At 45.5% G+C, this 20567-nt stretch overlaps 1 protein-coding gene across 3 annotated transcripts in view; it reads left to right on the forward strand.

The window, feature by feature from the left end:
- The window catches only part of CTNND2 (catenin delta 2), a 1112452-nt gene that overhangs the window by 938647 nt on the left and 153238 nt on the right, over positions 1 to 20567 (forward strand). For all 3 annotated transcript variants that reach the window (XM_018065721.1, XM_018065722.1, XM_018065723.1), the window contains one exon: positions 20199 to 20316. In XM_018065721.1, coding sequence (XP_017921210.1) covers positions 20199 to 20316 — 118 coding nt within the window. The remainder of the gene's footprint in view (positions 1 to 20198; positions 20317 to 20567) is intronic.

The raw sequence follows: 20567 nt of genomic DNA on the forward strand, positions 1-20567 counted from the left end.
CCGGCGTGAACTGCCGTTCCCTTCTCTAGATGATCTTCCTGACCCAGGGATCGAACCTGGGTCTCCTGCACTGCAGGCAGATTCTTTACCATCTGAGCTACAGGGATTCTGCGCCACCTGGGAAGCCCCATAAGACATGATACTCATGGCTATAAGGATAGAAAGGCTTCTGAGCTATAGCGCATAATGCGTGTACTTAGTGCCATGCCAAATGTGTACGTAGAATATCTGGAGGGCTCTGAGTGAAGGAATCACAGATCCCACGTGGAGGACTTCAGGAAGCCTGCCAGGGCCTGCCCTGGGAGGCAGGTGAGCTTTCAGGGGAAGGGCTAGAGGGGACAGACTGGGGTGGGCAAGTGGCTGAGGGGGACTAGTCAGGATGCGGTTGGCGGGGAAGGACCCAAGAGGCCCCTGCAACGGTCTTTTGGGAGCCGATTGAGAAGCATTGGGAGGGGGAGTCATTTCAAAGAGGTTTCTTGACTTTTGTAGGCCACGGGGACCCCCGGGAGGGTAGGCAGTTACAGACACCGTGTTCCCTGTGCTGTGCCCACCGGGAGGAGGATGGGTGAGGGCAGAGGAGAGGCCAGCTGCAGGAATCGTGGAGCAGGCAGAGGAGCCCATGGAGGCGGGAGGCCGCTGGCTCTGTGTGCTGCGCCTGGGCCCGTCCAGGTCATGCATGAAACTTCGACACATTGTCTTTGCGATAGGTGTGATGTTGGGACGGGAGATCATTGTTAAGCGTAAAGTCCAAACCAAGAGGCTGCTGGCTTCAAATCCAGATGTGACCGGAAACGTGCTAGTTGCACGATCTTGGGCACCCAAGGTGGCCTCTCCTGGCCTCAGTTTCTCCGTGAACGACGGTGGTGGTGGCCGTGCAGGGCTGGGATGAGGGTGAGGCAAGCAAGGCTGAGCTGTGCTGGGTTATTGTCGCTCAGACTCTCAAGTCGTGTCCGACTCGCTGCGACCCCGTGGACTGCAGCACGCCAGGTTTCCCTGTCCTTCGCTATCTCCCAGAGTTTGCTCAAACTCACATGCCAAGTTAGAGCCCTCTTTTATTTACAATTTTGATATTTGGAGGAATTCCCTGGTGGCCCAGTGGTTTGGACTCAGCACTTTCACTGCCAAGTTCAATCCCTGTGCCAGGAAACTAAGATCCCATGAGCTGCGTGATGAGGCCAAAAAAATTAAAATATCAAAAAGAATAAAACAGGAAATGATCTTGTTAGTACCAGCATTCTAGAACACCAATGCCTATAAGCACCAGAGAACTGACATTAATAACAGACAGGCAAAGTTGTTCCATAAGGACTAGTTAATTTTAAAAAATAAATTAAAAAAATAAATAAAATTTTGATATTGTGTTCATCATGGATTTTTTTCCTCTAATTTTGATGGAGAAATATTGCATTAAAATATTATTTAGTAAAACAATGTAAAAGTACCTAACTGAACTGTACACTAAAAAATGTCTAAGGTGATAAATTTTATTACTTATAGTTTACCAGATTTTAAGAGTGTCTTATTTCTGATGATTAGTGAATGTTTTTGGTACCCACCCCACCGAATTTTGCATTGAACAAAGTCCTAACTAACCTTACCCTTGCAGTCATGCACATAAATATTAATAGCTTGGCATAAGACTTGGCCTATAGGAAACTGAACTGATCGGAAACTTGCTTCAGCTGATGGCTGCTGACCCTGTATAGTAACCATCCTGTAAATGCAGTGAAAGTCTGGGGAGCTACTGGGAATGATCAGGGAAGAGGTGAGGGCTGAATGTTGGGTCTCCGTAAGCTCCTAAGTACTTTACAGACTTTCAGTTCAATGCAGTTCAGTCGCTCATTTGTGTCCAACTCTTTGCGACCCCATGGACTGCAGCATGCCAGGCCTCCCTGTCCATCACCAGCTCCCAGAGTTTACTCAAACTCATGTCTATTGAGTCGGTGATGCCATCCAACCACCTCATCCTCTTACAGACTTTACCTTGTCCAATTGTCTCAAAACATGAGCCCACTTTACAGATGGACAAACTGAAGGTCAGAGAAGGTAAATGTTTTGCCCAAGGTAAGGTTGATAATTATCAGAGCTGAAATTTGACACCAAAGGTTTTCTACTCCCCAGACTGACTTTCAGAGCATAAAATACTTCCATGCATTACAAATGAATGCCAATAAATACAGACATTATATTATAGAAATCAGGACCTTCTAAGAGATAGGTTGGAGGTATTCCTGGGGTGTCCTCCTCCTGTGATCATCCTTCTCCCTGGCTCCCCAAGAATCCCCACTGCCTCCAACTGCAGAGTCTCTTGCCTGAAATTCCTTTAACGAGATACGAATGTGGCCTGCTCTGTCACTGAACTCTCTATGGACCAGGGCTGGAAGAGTGGTCAGCTGGCATCTGCTTTGGGTGCAGGCTTCCACTTTTACGTCCTCTCTGTGGCTACAGTACATTAGCATTGCTGTCACTTAGTCCTTCTGTCTCCTTCCCGTGCTAGAAAGTTATCACCCATTTGACAAGCAAAGGAATCAGCCACAAGCAGCCGTGCGGATTTAGCCACAGACCAAAATCGGCCCTGGGCGGAAACGTGGAACCACCCAGCGCTGTCTGCTGCCAGCCTGTGCGTCTGAGTGCAGACACAGCTGGCCAAGGGCATCTGCCTGGTTCCTCCTAACCCTAATCAGAGTTTGCCTTCACTTTGTCAGCTCGCATGGATGGCCATCCTTCCCACAGCCACCCTTCTTGCAGGCCAGCTGCCCAGCCTCTAGCTCTTCCCCAGGATAGCATGATGCTCCATGACCAGAGTGTGGAATGACCATAACCAGATGCCAGGGGGCAGGAAGCAAGTAATATAAGTGGGGTGAGAATTACGAAACTGTTCAATGAAGGAGCATAGAACAAAGGCGTTTCACCTGGGCAGCAGGCAGGGGAAGCCTGCCTGTGAAAAAGACAGGAAAGATGAGTAGCACTCGGCCAAGCGACAAAGAAGGAAGAGCTCCCAGGCAGATGCTGTGATCAGGACCTCAAGTCTGACTCTGAGTACAGTGCAAGGTCTTAGAGTGGTGGACGTGTGCGCTGATGTACATCTTAGGAGAATCACTGGAGCTTCCCTGAAATGTGGGGGAATTGTAGCCCAAATCCCATCTCTGTACACCAGTACCAAATTGAATCCCAAGGGCAGAGTTTTGGGTGAAGCAGAAAAGAGCTTTGTGGCTCTGCCAGCCAAGAGGAGCCATAGCAGGCTAATGCCCACAGAAGTGTGTTGTGTCCTGACCAGGAGTGGGAGGTGAGGAGCTTTATAGTGATGGTTCAGAGGGCATAACCACATTCTTCTGGTTGGTGGTTGGGTAATTGGGAGTCAGCAGCACTAACCTTCTGACAGGCAGCATACAGTTAGCGTCTTTGACCTGGTAGGGGCAGCACCCTGCCCCAGGGCTGCACTATGGTTTCTTGGCTGCTCCGCCTTTGTCTTTGTATCCCCAGTTCAGTTCAGTCGCTCAGTCATGTCCAATCCTTTGCATCCCCTCTCTTCCCTAATCAGAAACTGTTTGCACCCACCCTTTAGAACTCAGAGAAGGTCTTGGAGGCTGAATGAAGCCTGTTTGCTATAAACAAGAAAACTGGGGGACATAGAAAGGCTTTTGTGCCCAGGAGCCCCACAGGGTCCGGCTTGGTTTCAGAATGAGGACAGAAGCAGAGAGACCGATTAAGAGACAAGAGATGCCGTGCTGTGGGCGCAGCAGTGGCCGTGGAGCAGGATTCTGAAGATGCTTTGATATTGGAGCTGATTGATGTGCTGGCTGATTAAATGTAGATGTGCAGGTGAGGTAAGATTCAAGGGTGATCAACATCGTATTTATCCAGAGAATTAAAGTGTTTGGTGCACAGCAGAATAACTTGTAAGGAAACCTCCCCCGTCCCCAGCCCCGCCCCCACAAAACAGGTTCCAGTTAGCACTACTTTTCTTTCTCCGTTACTTCTTATCTGTTTTTTTTTTTTCTCTTTGCTTTTAAGATTTCCTCCTCCTTCACTTCTTGATCACTGTAACCACAAATACACTTTGCAGAGGTTCATTGTCCTCCTCATTCTTCATATTCTGTTCATCCCCAATATAATTCAGGGAATCCCTGGTGAGGGCAATCAGAATTGAAACCAAGCACAAAAAGATAATCAACACTGTAGACATTAAGTGTCTCTGCCCACCCACTGTGCTGCAGCCCAGAGGGAGAGCAGGGGTGTAGCTGTGGCTGGCTGGTTTGTACCTGCTGGTAACCCAAAGCCGTCCACAGCTCCCACACCACCAGAGGCCAGTGCTGACGGGAGGGTATCAGTCATGGGCACCCTATCCTTGAGGTGTGTCCATGGAGGAGAAAAAGAGGAAAGTATTACTTTAAGCCTGCAGCAGTTCTAAATTGCTTTGGCATTGGAATAAACTGTATATTTGATTTTTGGCATGTGCTATAAAAAATGCTCTATGGTGAGTATTTATGATTAAAACTAAAGCAGTCCATTGTGTCTCTGAGGGAATTTTAGGGGATTATTGGATTATTGGAAATACTGGATTCAATCCCTGGGTCTACTGATCCAACAGGTGGTGATTTTCTTTCTTTCTTTCTTTCTTTTTTCTTTTCATTTCTTTCTTTCTTTTTTTTTTAATTTTTATTTTTACTTTATTTTACTTTACAATACTGTATTGGTTTTGCCATACATTGACATGAATCCTCCACAGGTGTACATGCGTTCCCAAACATGAACCCCCCTCCCACCTCCCTCCCCATAACATCTCGCTGGGTCATCCCCATGCACCAGCCCCTGATTTTCTATAATATAGGATTCCCCTACCTGTTTCCCTTTTACACACAAAAAAAATGGTGTTGAAACCATGTAACTCAGATTGGGAAGTGAATCCACAGTCTTTTAACTGAGATCACACCTGGTCCCAGAACTTAATGAAGCTCAGGTTCTTGATGTCTCATGACAGAAAGAATTCAAGGAGAGGCAAACTGGTAGGTAAGAAGTGGACTCATTGAGAGAGAAACATACTCATGACAAAGTGTGGTCCATCTTAGAAGCAGGAGCAGCTTCAGGGTACAGGATTGTCATGTTTTATAGGAATGATAATTTCATGGGCTAATAAGTGGGAGGGTTACTCTAGCTGTTTGGGGGCAGGTAGTGGAGATTTCCAGGAATTGGGCCACTGCCCGCTTTTTCACCTTTTAAGGTTGGCCTTGGAACTGTCATGGCACTGTAGGTGTGTCCGTCAGCAAGGCGATGTTTCATGTTGAGCGTACACTGAGGCTCAGGGTCTAGTGGAAGTCGACTCATCTGCCGTCTTGGGCCTCGTTGGTTCTAACCGCTTATGTTGTGTCCCGTGGCTCTGTCATTCTTTCAAATGTGGTGCCCTGCCCACCTTCCTCTTGTTTCAGAATCATTCTATCTTTTCTGTAACTTTTTCCTTTGGTAATTAGCTGATGAGAACCTTGCCACTTTAGCAGATCCAAGAGGACTGATCATAAGTGTAATTGAATTAAAGTGAGTGTTTAGAAAAAACTTGTGTTTACAAATTATATTATCTAGATTAGTTTCATGGTACATCAATGGCTTGACATTTTCCCCCATGAAGTCATTTCCTGTGTCTTGTGCCAGAATTCCAGAGCCATTATCATTTACAAAGAGCGGTGAACCCAGACAATGACATGCCCTGGGCCTATGGTGGAGGGTGGCGACTGAGCTGGTTCAGGCTCCAATTTTTAAATAAAACCTTAACATTTGCTCAGCATCAGGAGAATGTCACTGGTATTGTAACAGGCAAGAGGTCCTCCAATTGAAGTGCTTAAAGTGACGAGGGGTGACAGTAAAGCCAGACTCTTCATTGCCAACCTGTGAGCTGCTTTTAATGAGGCTCTGTGGCTGCTCAAAGTGTCTTTGCTATGTGACCTTTCTATGCAACATTATAATTCTTTCATTTTTTTAAAGTGCTACTCCCTTCACCACTAAAGCAGTCAAAGGAAATTCGCACCCAGTGGTACCATTATCCTGTACTCATGCTTATGACAAGCCATCTGGTAGTAGTAAACCAAGAAAAGTCATATGAGGTTACCTGGAGTTGGTGAGAGATGTGTTTAGCTTACCATTCCTGCAGCAAGAGGCATCTAAAAATCCTAACAATGGCATCTCATCATTCAAAACATCTAAAGTGCCTCCATTGGAGGATGCAAAAGGTTTGTCTCAAAGTTTTGAAATAATTTAGCAGTGAAAGTCTCTCAGTCGTGTCCGACTCTTTGCGACCCCATGGACTATATATGGAATTCTCCAGACCAGAATACTGGAGTGGGTACCATTCCCTTCTCCAGGGGATCTTCCCAACCCAGGGACTGAACCCAGGTCTCCCACATTGCAGGCAGATTCTTTACCAGCTGAGCCACAAAGAAAGCCCAAGAATAATGGAGTGGGTAGCCTGTCCCTTCTCCAGCAGATCTTCCCAACCAAAGAATTGAACCAGGGTCTCCTGCATTGCAGGCAGATTCTTTACCAACTGAGCTATGAAGGAAGCCCAATTTAGCAGAGATGTTAAAATGAACATTTGTGAAAAATATGAATTTTTTTCTGTGAATGTGCAAATGAAGTGGTTTTACCATCACTGCTGTAACAAATTACCACAAACCTCAGATATGCAGGTTTCTACCCTAATGGCGGAAAGTGAAGAACTAAAGAGCCTCTTGATGAAGGTAAAAGGGAGAGTGAAAAGCTGACTTAAAACTCAACATTCCAAAAACTAAGAGCATGGCATCCAGTCTCATCACTTCATGGCAAATAGATAGGGTGGGGGGAAATGGAAACAGTGACAGACTTTATTTTCTTGCACTCTAAAATCACTGCCAACAGTGACTACAGCCATGAAATTAAAAGACATTTGCTCCTTGAAAGGAAACCTATGACAAACCTAGATAGCATATTAAAAAGCAGAGACATCACTTTGCAGACAAAGGACTGTACAGTCACAAAGCTATGGTTTTTCCAGCAGTCATGTATGGATGTGAGAGTTAGACCATAAAGAAGTCTGAGTGCCAAAGAATAGATGCTTTCAAATTGTGGTGTTTGAGAAGACTCTTGAGAGTGCCTTGGACTAAAAGGAGATCAAACTAGTCAATCCTAAAGGAAATCAACTCTGAATATTCATTGAAAGGACTGATGCTGAAGCTGAAGCTCCAATACTTTAGCTACCTGATGCAAAGAGCAGACTCACTGGAAAAGACCCTGATGCTGGGAAAGACTGAGTGCAGGAGGAGAAGGGGCCAACAGAGGATGAGATGGTTGGATGGCATCACTGACTCAATGGACATGAGTTTGACCAAGCTCCGGGAGATGGTGAAGGACAGGGAAGCCTGGCATGCTGCAGTTCATGGGGTCACAGAGTTGGACCCAACCTAACCACTGAACAACAAAAATGGAGGTTTGGAACAACACAAATGTATGATCTCAGAGTGGTCTACCTCAGCATTCTGGGAAGTTTGGCTGGTTTTTCTTTGCTTCAAGTCTCACAAGTCCAAAATCAAGGTGTCTGCAGGTAGGTTCTTATCAGGACCCTCTGGGGAGAACCTGCCTCCTGGCTCTGCCAGGTCACTGGCCAAATTCAGTTCCTGTCAGCTGTAGACTGAGGGCCTCATTCCCTTGCTGGCTGGAGCCTGGGAGGTGTTCTCAACTAACAGAGGCCACCGCCTGGCCTGGCTGGCGGCTCCCTTCCTTCATCCCGCAGAGCCAGCAGGCTCAGGTTCTCTGTCCTCACCTTTCCTCAGCCCTCCCAGCCCCTCTTCAGCTACATCTGTCAAACTGACTCTTCTGCCTCCCTCTTCTGCTTTCAAGAGCTCACTTGATTACACTGAGTTCAGGAGGATGACTCAGGATCATTGCCTTGTCTTCAGGTCAGCTGATTAGTAACCTTAATTCCATCTGCAAAGCCCCTTGACAGCAGTGACTGGATTAGTGTTTGAGGGTTTGGTTGAACCACCAGACGACAGTCATCTTGAAGAGGTTTGGTTTTTTTTCTAAGTTTTTCTTTTTTTATTTTATTGGAGTATAGCTGAATTTTTTACCTTCCCTGATAGCTCAGTTGGTAAAGAATCTGCCTGCAATGCTGGAGACCTGGGTTGGGAAGATCCCCTGGAGAAGGAAATGGCAACTCACTCCAGTGTTCTGGCCTAGAGAATCCCATGGACTGTATGGGGTCACAAAGAGTCAGACATGACTGAGCGACTTTTATGTATAGCTGATTTGCAATGTTGTGTTAGTTTCAGGTGTGATTCAGTGATTCAGTCATACATGTACACAACAGTTCCCAGCTGTGTCTCTTTTCAACCCTAGGGACTGTAGCCCACCAGGCACCTCTGTTCATGAAATTTTCCAGGCAAGAATACTGGAGCGTGTTGCCATTTCCTCCTCCAGGGGATCTTCCTGACCCTGGGATCAAACCCATGTCTCCTGCATCTCCTGCACTGGCAGGTGGGTTCTTTACCACTGAGCCACCTGGGAAGCCCTGCCATACACATACATATATTCATTCCCTTTCAGGTTCTTTTCTCATATAGGTTATCACAGAATATTGAGTTGAGTTCCCTGTGCTACACAGGAGGTCCTTGTTGGTTATCTGTCTTATATATAATCGGAGAAGGCAATGGCAACCCACTCCAGTACTCTTGCCTGGGAAATCCCATGGATGGAGGAGCCTGGTAGGCTGCAGTCCATGAGGTTGCGAAGAGTTGGACAGGACTGAGTGACTTCACTTTCTCTTTTCACTTTCATGCATTGGAGAAGGAAATGGCAGCCCACTCCAGTGTGCTTGCCTGGAGAATCCCAGGGACAGGAGCCTGGTGGGCTGCCGTCTATGGGGTTGCACAGTCGGACACGACTGAAGTGACTTAGCAGCAGCAATGTGTGTTCATCCCAAGCTCCTGATTTACCTGGTCCCCTCCGCCCATTTCCCCTTTGGGGAAAGTTTTTTCGTTGTCTGTAAGTTTAGTTTTTGATATCTGTACGTCTGTTTCTGTTTTGTAAAGACGTTCATTTGTGTCATTTTTAAAAACTAGGTTCCACGTATGAGTGATATCATATGCTAATGAACAGACATCTTTAGAATTTTTCCCTCCCACAACCAAGAAAAAAGCCATAATGATAATGCAAGCAGACAATTAAATTTGATTTTAAATGAGTTTCTTTGAACAGTTCTGATACCGATTTTTCCAGCACTATTCCTAATTGTGATTAAGACCAGTGCATAAAGTTGAAAGTCCACATTGGCAGTCAGCTTTAAAAAGCTGACTCCTGCTTTCTTTTAATAAGTGCTTCAGAAATTTTTTCCCAGAAATTGAAAGATGTTTCAATATATAAGATTAAATGTATTCTCTTCTCCCTTTCAGAGAAAACTTAAAAGGCAAGGGATCATAGTCTTGCCGAATTTTCTGTATGTTTTTTTCTTATGCAAATTATATAATGTATTCTTAGTTTTTCCTCCTTCCTGTCCCCCACCACTCCTACACAAGATATTTCCATTCTAAAACAAGAAGAAAAGAGAGTGGTCCAGAGACACCTTCTGTAGTTTTAGTTCATTTTTGGCCAAACAACCATTGGCTTTATTCGTTCATTTCAGTTAGCTTAGGGCTATATAGTAATCTCTGGCCGAGTTAACTGGAGTCTGGACTTTGCATCATTTATCATGTTCTTTGGCTTCCCTGGTGGCTCAGAGGTTAAAGCATCTGCCTGGAATGTGGGAAACCCGGGTTCAATCCCTGGGTCAGGAAGATCCTCTGGAGGAGGAAGCAGCTACCAACTCCAGTATTCTTGCCTGGAGAATCCCATGGACAGAGAAGCCTGGTGGGCTACAGTCCACGGGATCATAAAGAGTCGGACACCACTGAGCAACTAACACTTTCACTTTTGCCCAAATAAAAGGCTGCCTAGTGAGTCATCAAAACTTCTAAATCCATGAAATAGCAATTAGAAGAGATGGGTACATTTTAAGAGATTAAAGGGAAAATGTATTTTTATTTTTAATCACTTCCTTACCATTTGGACATGAGGCTTAAGCAGTTTTGATCTAGGGACTATTTTTGTTAGCATTTTGGCCACAAATTTAAGGAGACATTTTCCAAAAAAAGAAATGTAAGAAAACAAACCAAAAAACATGTTTAAAGCAGAAAGGGATGGTTACCAGCAGGCATCTGCCCTGGAGCAACAAAGTAACAGGGGCTTTGCCTTCTGTATCCTGTGGCCTCTTTTTCTAAGCACTTAATGGCACCCCACTCCAGTCCTCTTGCCTGGAAAATCCCATGGATGGAGGAGCCTGGTGGGCTGCAGTCCATGGGGTCGCTAAGAGTCGAACACGACTGACTAAGCGACTTCACTTCACTTTTCACTTTCACGCCCTGGAGAAGGAAATGGCAACCCATTCCAGTGTTCTGTCCTGGAGGATCCCAGGGACGGGGGAGCCTGGTGGGCTGCCATCTATGGGGTCACATAGAGTCGGACACGACTGAAGCAACTTAGCAGCAGCAACCTTCTCTTGAGTCCTTTGGACTGCAAGGAGATCCAACCAGTCTATTCTAAAAGAGATCGGTCCTGGGTGTTCTTTGGAAGGAATGATGCTAAAGCTGAAACTCCAGTACTTCGGCCACCTCATGCGAAGAGTTGACTCATTGGAAAAGAGTCTGATGCTGGGAGGGTTGGGGGGCAGGAGGAGAAGGGGATGACAGAGGATGAGATGGCTGGATGGCATCACCGACTTGATGGACATGAGTTTGAGTGAACTCAGGGCGTTGGTGATGGACAGGGAGGCCTGGCGTGCTGCAATTCATGGGGTCTCAAAGAGTCGGAGACGACTTAGCAACTGAGCTGAACTGAACTGAATCTTCTCTTGCTGGGCAAGGACAGTGAGACCTCAGCTTAGAGGAATGCTGATGGCAACAGTCTGACGGTAAATACCCAGGGCAAAGCCATATTTGGGAGAGGTTGGGGAATTGCACTGAGATAGAAGGGTTAGCAGAGAAGGCGATGGCACCCCACTCCAGTACTCTTGCCTGGAAAATCCCATGGACAGAGGAGCCTGGTAGGCTGCAGTCCATGGGGTCGCGAAGAGTCAGACACGACTGAGTGACTTCCCTTTCACTTTTCACTTTCATGCATTGGAGAAGGACATGGCAACCCACTCCAGTGTTCTTGCCTGGAGAATCCCAGGGACGGGAGAGCCTGGTGGGCTGCCGTCTATGGGGTCACACAGAGTCGGACACAACTGAAGTGACTTAGCAGCAGTAGTAGCAGAGGGGTTAGAAGCAGAAGGAAGAGGGAAGACCTAGAGTAAGCGCACTTCTTTGCCTCGGATGACATTCAGTGCTTTCAGTTTTCTGATTGTTGTTATTGTGACTCAATATCCATCCATCCATCATCAAAGTGATTATGAAAACAAGGAATGCAGCTTGAGGAACATGTACGATCTAGGTGAGGGAGCTTTAAAAAAAATCACAGGGATTCCCAGCTTTAATGTGTCTTTGAAGTGCAATCTGTTAAAATTTCCTGTAGGTAAATAAACTGAAAGATTACCTGACTGCCTGTGGGGAATTAAATTAAGAGATAAATTGGAATGCAAGTTAGAAAGGTGGTTTTCATAATAATTATTAATAATCTGGAACATAATGCCAAATCTTAAAAGTCTTCAAACCCACAATCTTACATTTAAAAGGCAAGTAGCCAATTACCTTCAATCCCTTATTAGTCAGCTTTGTTCTCCTACTTCTTGGAAAACAGAAGACTCAGAATACACAGAATTGGATGGCCTCGGCATTACTCATTATTTATTTAGCCACGATGCTCACTTTTCTGGAAGCTGCCTGCTGTCTGAAGTGAATACTGTGCTTTCTACTTCCCAGTTTCCTGGCATATTACTATATTAATGTGTTTTAAAGCTCTGGTTTTGTGATGTACCTTAACTCGAGCTGGTCAATGATTGGTTAGCATAAAGAAGAAGAAAACATTGTTTTCATGTTTAAAACACTGTTCCCAGCATGTTTGAACTTCGTTTGCATGTTAATCCATGACATCTTCTCTTTGCTATTGTTGCATTTGTGATCGAGGCAGAGCTGGCATTGGCCAGCTCTTGGTTTTGTTCTATGGAAACGCTCCGTGCAGTGGTGGTGATGGTGGGTACAAAGCCTTGACGGGATGCTGAGGTGCCAGGACAGAGGTGGGATGTGTGGGCCTCCAGTGTGAGACGCATCCTGACTCAGAGTCGATGCCCTAGAAAGAAGAGCCTACCACAAATGTACCCTAGTGAAATGTTTCAGGAGTTAGTGGAATACAGGGCAGGTGGGCATCAACGGCCAGGCGACTGGGCTACCCAGCACTGCTCTAAACTGGAGATGCAGTCGACTTAGAGCCTCAGCTTCTGCCCCGAGTGCTACAAGCTAGGAAACAGTTGTGAGTGTTCACGGAACCCAAAGAAGCACAGGCACAATTCGGCTCACAGTTCACCATTTTAGTCACGCAGCCTTCACCCTTTTCTTCCCTGCGATTTCCTTATAATTTAGCCCAATGGGAAACTTTGAGCAGACCTTTCATAGAGCACTTAACTCTGTGGCGTTCATCAGTTTTAATTAGAATCGAGGAGCTGAGACCCTAGGTAGTCCTTGACAGCAATAGGGTGTCTGTTAACTCAGGCATTTCTGGTTCTGCTCGGGGCATCCTTGGAACTGTGAGTGAGGTATGTGGCTGATTCCAGAAGGCACGTGTCTGGGTAGTCCTGGAAAGGGGCAGCGTGGAATAATCCCCATCAGAGGGGTTTCCATTCATAGGTGGGGTGGGGGTGTCAACAGGGGACAGCGTGGCAGTGGGGTTTACTGCCAGTACGGGAGGTAGTTGGTCTTTAGGCCACTGAAGCATTCTGCCTCTGCAGCTCAGCAAAGCAATTCCCAAGCCATCAGTGTCCTGACTTATAAAGAAATTGCCTTCCTTGGGAGAAGACAGCAAGTTGCATAGCAGGAATCCAAGCAGCAGGACTCAGCTAATCTTAAAAAGAAAAAAGAAAAAGAAAAAGGGAAATTGATTTCTCTGGAAATTGTTCTGACTTGACTATAATGAAGTACCCACTTTAAAAACATATGTAGACAGAGAAGTCAAAAGCTTTTCAAGTAAATTCAACCTCCCATTATTCGTACCCAATAAAAGTTTATGGAGGTGAGGCTATTCCTGATGTGGTTCCTACCATTTGGTACTTAGGGTTAGCATTTCAGATGATGTTCTGGGAATTCATTTAAAGCAACGAGGCTGCAGTACAGACTTCACTCAAGCAGGGCTGAGAAGCTGACTCATTTCTCTCCCTACAGTCCACTCATTTCCCACGCAGTGCTAAGTACCAGCCACAGCACTCTGTTCCCTGGAAGCTGTAAAGACTGAGGTTTGGGGGGCCGCTTCTGCCAGAAAGAGGACTGGAAGAAGTGAAGGATGTCAGCCAGGCTGGAGAGCAAGCCGGGCCAAGATGACCACTGACCTGGTGGCACTCTTGTGTTTAATCAGCTCAGCAAGGGGGAAAAATAAATTAAAGCAGCATACTTTTGCCTCAAAAGGTGCATCATCCTATCCCATCAGTATTTCCTGTGCAGAGGGCCTTAGTATGCTCTGAGTTACGTAGACTATCTCCTAATCTTGCGCAGTTAAGGGTAGCACCTCACTCCAATAGGCATAATTTTTATTTTCTTATACATGGGTTATTTGGGTCTTAATCAAATCTATACAATTATTTGGTCATCTGGAAATACCTTCTTAAAGCTTGCATGAGCCCACTGCAGATAAACAGTTTTCTAGGGAAGGGACCATAACAAAGACTGAGTGCTGAAGAATTGATGCTTTTGAAATGTGGTGCTGGAGAAGACTCTTGAGAGTCCCTTGGACTGCAAGGAGATCAAACCAGTCAATCCTAAAGGAAATCAACTCTGCATATTCATTGGAAGGACTGATGCCGAAGCTGAAGCTCCAATACTTTGGTCATCTGATGCAAAGAGCCAACTCATTGGAAAAGATCCTGATATTGGGAAAGATTGGGAGCAGGAGGAGAAGGAGGCAACAGAGGATGAGATGGTTGGATGACATCACTGTCTCAACAGACATGAATTTGAGCAAACTCCAGGAGATACTGGAGGACAGAGGAGTCTAGTGTGCTTCAGTCCATGAACAACAGCAAAGGGAAGGGGTGTGTGTCTGTGTGTGAAAATTTTAGGGATGGTGTTGAGAAGAATTCCATCTACCCTTGAGTCAAACAAGTCAAACACTGTGTGCTAGTTTCTTATTGCTGCTGTAACAAATTACTACGTTTAGTGACTTACAACAACAAAAATTTATTATCTTACATTTTCTGTGGGTTGAAAATCTAATGCTGGTTTTACTAACTTAAAATCAAGGTGTCACCAGAGTTATGTTCCTTACTAATGGTTCTTGGGAGGGCCTACTTCCAAGCTCCTTCAGGTTGTTGCCAGAATCGAGTTCCTTGTGGCTGTCGGACTGAGGTGTCTGTCTCTTTGCCAGCTGTCAACTAGGAACCAGCTTCCTCTCTCTTTCACCTTTGCGTGTGGTCCATATGCCACAAAACCAGCAGCAGAGAGGGAGCTGAGTTCTCCTGCTGGGATCTCTCTGACTTCTGTTCTGCTGTATCTCTCTGATTCCAGCTAGAGAATGCTCTCTGCTTTTAAGGCTCATGTGATTAGACTGGGTCCATAGATATCATCCAGGACAAGCTCCCTATTTTAAAGTCTATAACCTTAATTCCATCTGCAAAGCCCCTTTTATCATGTAAAGTAATCCATTCAGTTTCCAGGGATTAGGACACAGACATCTTTGGGGGCTATTATTTGGTCCATCCCAGTCCACCTTCTGGTCCCCAAAGATCCACATCCACCCCGTGTCTTTTCATCCCAACTACAGCATCAACTTAAGGTCCTAAATCTCTTCAGCTCAAAAATTCAAAACCAGAATCATCTAATCAGGTAGGTGTAGATAAGTAACCATGAAGTACATGAGTGACCCATAAAGCATAGCTGCTGGGGAAGAGTTCCTCTCCACCTGTAAACCTATGATTCTAAAGAAACAGCTTATTTGCCCCCAGCATACAGTGCTGGAACAGGCATGGGGTAATAGTTATAGACATTCCACTTCCAGAAACAGAGACATGGAAAATAAAATGGAGTGCTGAGCCAAAGCAGCTTGGAAACCCAGCCCAGCAAATCCCAGTTGCCAGGTTTCAAAGCCAGGGACTTACCCTCTGTCATCCTAGGTTCTGCTCTCTGGGTGAGATGTCAGAAAAAGGCAACACTAGAAGGAAATGCTTCTAGAAAGAAATGAGCTCACCAGGCAGGTGCAGGGGAGCCCAAACGTCCGAAGTGTTTACCTGCTGGCTCCTGCTGATCTACACCAGGCAGGAGGAGAGGGTCTGGTGCTACGCTGCCTGGCACTCAGAGCACCCCACCTGGGCTGCCAGCAGCTCAATGTGGAGAATGTGCCCCACGCCTCCCCCACATCAGGGAGGGAGCAGCTTGAACATCAGGTCTGTGCTGTCGTCTCTGTGGGTTCTGACTCCCCATGCCTGTCCTGGTGGGCTGGCCTCAGAACAGTGCGTGGCTTCATATTTTAGTTTTGCCTCCAGACTACCTGTGTTCCTTGAAGTGATCTCAGCTCTGCTCTCTGAAGCCCTCTGGCAGCCCTGTGCCCCTCTTCCCACTTGTATAGAGTCTCAGGAACCCAGCCCAGATTCTGCAGAGACCCAGCATCTGGGCTCTGCTAATTGTAAACTGGGAGATGAGACAAAGTTGCCTGGTGATCAACAGTCCAGAGTTATGTGGGGCTGTAGGAAGGATGGTAAGGAATTTTAACAGGGGTGGAACCCAGGCCTCAAGGGGCTGGAGGTGGGCCAGGTATAAGAAGACCCGCAATGGAGACTGGTTATGAATGCCAAGGATCAGGCTGGGTGGAGAAAACAAGAGAGATGAAAAGATTATAGTATGTACTTTAAGCAGAAATTTCCAAATTACGTTCAGTTCAGTTCAGTTGCTCAGTCGTATCCAATTCTTTGTGACCCCATGGACTGCAGCATGCCAGGCCTCCCTGTCCATCACCAACTCCCGGAGTCTACTCAAACTCATGCCCATTGAGTCAGTGATACCATCGAACCATCTCATCCTCTGTCATCCCCTTCTCCTCCCCTTTCTCATCCCCTTCAATCTTTCCCAGCATCAGGGTATTTTCAAATGAGTCAGCTCTTCGCATCAGGTGGCCAAAGTATTGGAGTTTCAGCTTCAACATTAGTCCTTCCTATGAATATTCAGGACTGATTTCCTTTAGGATGGACTGGTTGGATCTCCTTGCAGTCGAAGGGACTGTATCAACTGACAGTTTGATCAAGATTGTAGTGATTATTTCTAAGAAATAGAAATTACAGTATCATTGCACTTTTTTTAAACAAAATATGTACAAGGCTTTGTTTCAGTGTTAACTTTTATGCATAGAAATTTTGCTGTACCAGCTTCTAGCCAGACATGGAAATCACTTCACTCAAAATGAGTAGAAGATGGTTTAAGTACAGCAGGAGGGGAGGAATTTTGTAGGTTGGACACTGGCTGTTTATCAGACCCTTATGCAGTCACTTATATAGGACCATAACTACAACCAGTGACCAACACACAAGGTTATTGGAATTTTCATTTTTAAACAGCAAAATGCACAAGTATAGTAAATTTCGTATTGGGGCAGGGGGTAAAAATCAAAGGTAATCTTCTGAAATGTTTCACTCTATCAGGAATAAAAGTGGAAACCCAATCCCAAAGGCTTATAGGATGCTCTTAGCCATTGAAAGAGAGACATGTTCACACCTCAGTTCACTTAAAAATATTAACACATATGATGCCTCATCCTACTTCAGGCCCTGTGGTACCTTCCTGCCCACCCACCCACCTTGCATCACTAGAGAGGGGGTAGGGGGAGATTTAGGTGTGTGTCCTAATCACTTCTTTGTCCCTCTCGGGACCTCATTAGTCTTTCTCATTTCTCAGTATATTACACATTTTCTTATTGTAGCCTGTTAATAACTTTTAAAAATTTTTGGCAGAGACTGGACTAAAGTCAAACAGAAACTCAAACAAAATTAGTATTGACAAGGTATGATGTTGACAAAGTTATTAATTCTTGATCTTTCCCACTGGCTGGCCCTGCCCATTCATTGAAGACCAGTGACAACGGGGCTGATCATAGTGATGCTTATTTGTGAATTAGGAGGCAGCCATCCCCGTTGTAAAGCTGCTCCAAGGAAAGACTGAGTATTCCCGGGTGAGGAAAAGGGGCAGAGGGTGTTTGAGACTAAGCTGCACATGAACTGTCCGTCTCTACAGCTGTCCTTTCAAGTCTAACTTTCTGTTATTCTGTCTTTGGAAGCATGACCTCATCAAAGTAGGGAAAGGGAGTCATTCATTGCACTCAGCACTTTTCTGACCAAAGAGGTCTGACTGGGCTCTAACAGCATCAGAACTCAATGTGGTGAAAATCACTTCTGGGTCTAAAAATGCTCTCCTGCAAAGGCTGTCTTAGTAATAACACCAGTGTGCCTGCCACCACTTCTTCCATAGAAAGATGTCTTCCTCCCTCCCAGGGATGCTGCCAGGAAAGGGTTGGCCACCCCAGGGTGGAATCTCTAACACTTTAGTAAAAATGCTGCCCACATTTGCTCAGTTACATTGTCTGAGGCACTGAGGAGTTTTGCTTATATTTCAAGATCAGCAAATGCCAAAACTTCTAATTTTCATTTAATAACCTTTCCCAGTGGTGTTAGGTTAAAACGCTGATAGATCCTCTTTAAACATGTCTGCAGAACTTTTTTGATATTAAAGAAAGCATGAATGTTCAATAGCCTTTTGGAATTAAATGTATTTTATTTTGATTTAATTCCTAAAAAATGTAGTCCATGTTGTATGTCAAACTTGAAGCCCCTTGCTTTTCTCTCCTTCACCAACCTGGGTTTTGTTCTGACATCTCCACTTTTACCACCCATGGGGCCTTGGACACCCCATCTGAGCCTGCCTTTCTCATCTGTAAAACAGAATGAAATGTAACAGGGTAGGATGTTGGAGAAAGGAAATGAGAATAGTTGTGTCAATTATAGCGTGGGTTCGGAGATTCCTTCTGTTCAGCTACTCCTGTGGCCACAGACTCAGAATCTGCACATGGAAGACTCCAGCAAAGAACAGTACTCTCCCCAACCAAACTCCAGCCCCACCCCTAGAACTAGAGGGTTGTTAAGGAGTCTAAGCTCTCCCTGCTTACCACAGGAAAGGCCAGTGAATCTGAGAGAGGAGGTGTTGAGGCAAGGCATACAGCTTCATCTGGAAAGCCAGCTGACCGAGAAAATGGCAGACTAAGGTCTCAAAATAACCATCTTGCCAGAGTCTGGATGCCAGATTCTTTTATAAATCAGAGATGGGGGGAGGCGAGGAAACAAAGTAAAAAAAAGGCCATCAATCTTGCAAATATCTCCTACAGTGGCAAGCCTCGGCAGGGGGAATGTGTTAATTACTTTCTTCCAGCCAGCTACAGGTGGACAGGATTCTGAACAAAGGCACTTTAGCTTAACAGTCCGGAAAAGCGCCCCACTCTCAGAAGCAGGCCATCATGTATGATTATAACAAAAAAGTGGCAAAAAAAAAAAAAACAAAAACACAACAGGGTTAAAGTCAAAGAAACAGGTCTAGCACGGATGAGTCAAAATTGACTCTTCCCCATTACAGCTCTAATTTAGTGTAGATCTTCAATGTCAGCATCACCAAATATGCAAATTATCCAACTCCACTTATGATGCCAACATGGGGCCCAACTGTCTACATGAACGCACCCTCCAGGATATTCTAATGCTACATAGATTGAGAATTATTGCCTTGCCTGGATCATTGTCTCTTTTCTTCACCCTTTCCCACAGTTTCTAAACTTTTCGGCCTCTTTGTGCCTTCTGTTTCCTCACTTCCTCCAGCCTCCCTCCAGTAGGCTGTGCTGTCTGTAAATCAGTTGCTGCAAAAGTTTTCTATGCTTCCATCACTTCCGCTGTGTCTGACACTTTGTGACCCTATGGACTTCCATGCTTCCCCATCCATAGGACTGTCCAGGCAAGAATACTGGAGTGAGTTGCCATGCCCTGCTTCAGGAGATCTTCCTGACCCAGGGATCGGACCCTCGTCTTAAAGTCTCCTGCTTTGGCAGAAAGGTTCTTTACCACTAGTGCCACCTGGGAAGCCCTGCAAAGGTTTTCTGCTAGAACCAAATCCTGGCCATGGTTGGGAGAAGAAGAAGGCCTTCTTGGGTGGTGGGGTAATAAAAGCACTCAGGAGATTCACCTTTGTCTGGATCGTCTGATGTCTTTTGTGGGACTGGAAGTTCACTCCCCTCCCAGCTGTGCCTTCCATTAAAGAGGCCCCTTATGTTGCCTTTAACTCAGCTTGTGCCGTTGTAGGAATGAGCTTGGGCCACTCCTACATAAAAGGTGCCATGGGTATTCTGATGACTACATTCTCAGAGAAATCTCTGTGTCCTTAGAGTAAACTTCTAGAATTTTCCTCTGTCAGAGCCAAGGCAGATATATATTTTTGACACAGGTGAAATTAGACCTCTAAGATATGTCAGCAAGTTGGAAACTTGGTCTTTGAAAAGTATTTCAGACTTTTCAAAGCAGAACAGCCCTTTGAATCAAAGAGCCTCTTATTCCCTGGTCGATTGTAACAGAAGCAGAACTTGGAGACTTTTACAAAGTCTCCTTTCTTAGTGGTCACAGGACTTTCGTGGACCACGTGTTCGGAATTCTGCATTCTCTGTTTTGATGCAGATATCTGTGGCTCATCCAGTTCTAGAATCCATTTGTGGAGGCCATTCCTCCCTCGTTAAAACTACATTCTTGGTAAACCTTCTGAAAGGCTAGCAAAGTGTTTTCATTAAAACTTTGTAAGGAAGAGACCTCCCTGGTGATCCGGTGGTTAAGACTCTGGCCTCCCAATGCAGGGGACACGGGTTGGATTTCTGGTCGTGGCACTAAGATCCTGCATGCTAAAGAAGAACAAATGAGAAGAGGTGGGCATAGAAGAACGTTCTTTCGGTGGCCACTGTGAAGGGTGCTGATACATCCTTTTGCTTTGCAGGAATGTTAGTTCAGCCGGAGAGGAGGCCCGCAGGAGAATGCGGGAATGCGACGGGCTCACGGACGCGCTGCTGTATGTGATTCAGTCTGCGCTGGGGAGCAGCGAGATCGATAGCAAGGTTTGTCGTGTTTGCATAGATGAAGCATCTTAGAGAACAAAGATTCCCATGGGGATGAAACAATGGCTAACAAGGATGGAGAGTTAATGCAACACTGAATACTTTCACTCTGAAATCTGGATTGACTTTTAATCCCAGCCTAGAACTAGACGCTTAATTCTTGATTAGTAGCAAGTAAAAATTTAAATTACTCCAGCTACAGGTGTTCCAGATGAGTGTATAAACTTTCACATAGCAAGTTGCCCATGAGT

This window comes from Capra hircus, chromosome 20 (assembly GCF_001704415.2).
Source record: "Capra hircus breed San Clemente chromosome 20, ASM170441v1, whole genome shotgun sequence".
NCBI classification, from domain to species: Eukaryota; Metazoa; Chordata; class Mammalia; order Artiodactyla; family Bovidae; genus Capra; species Capra hircus.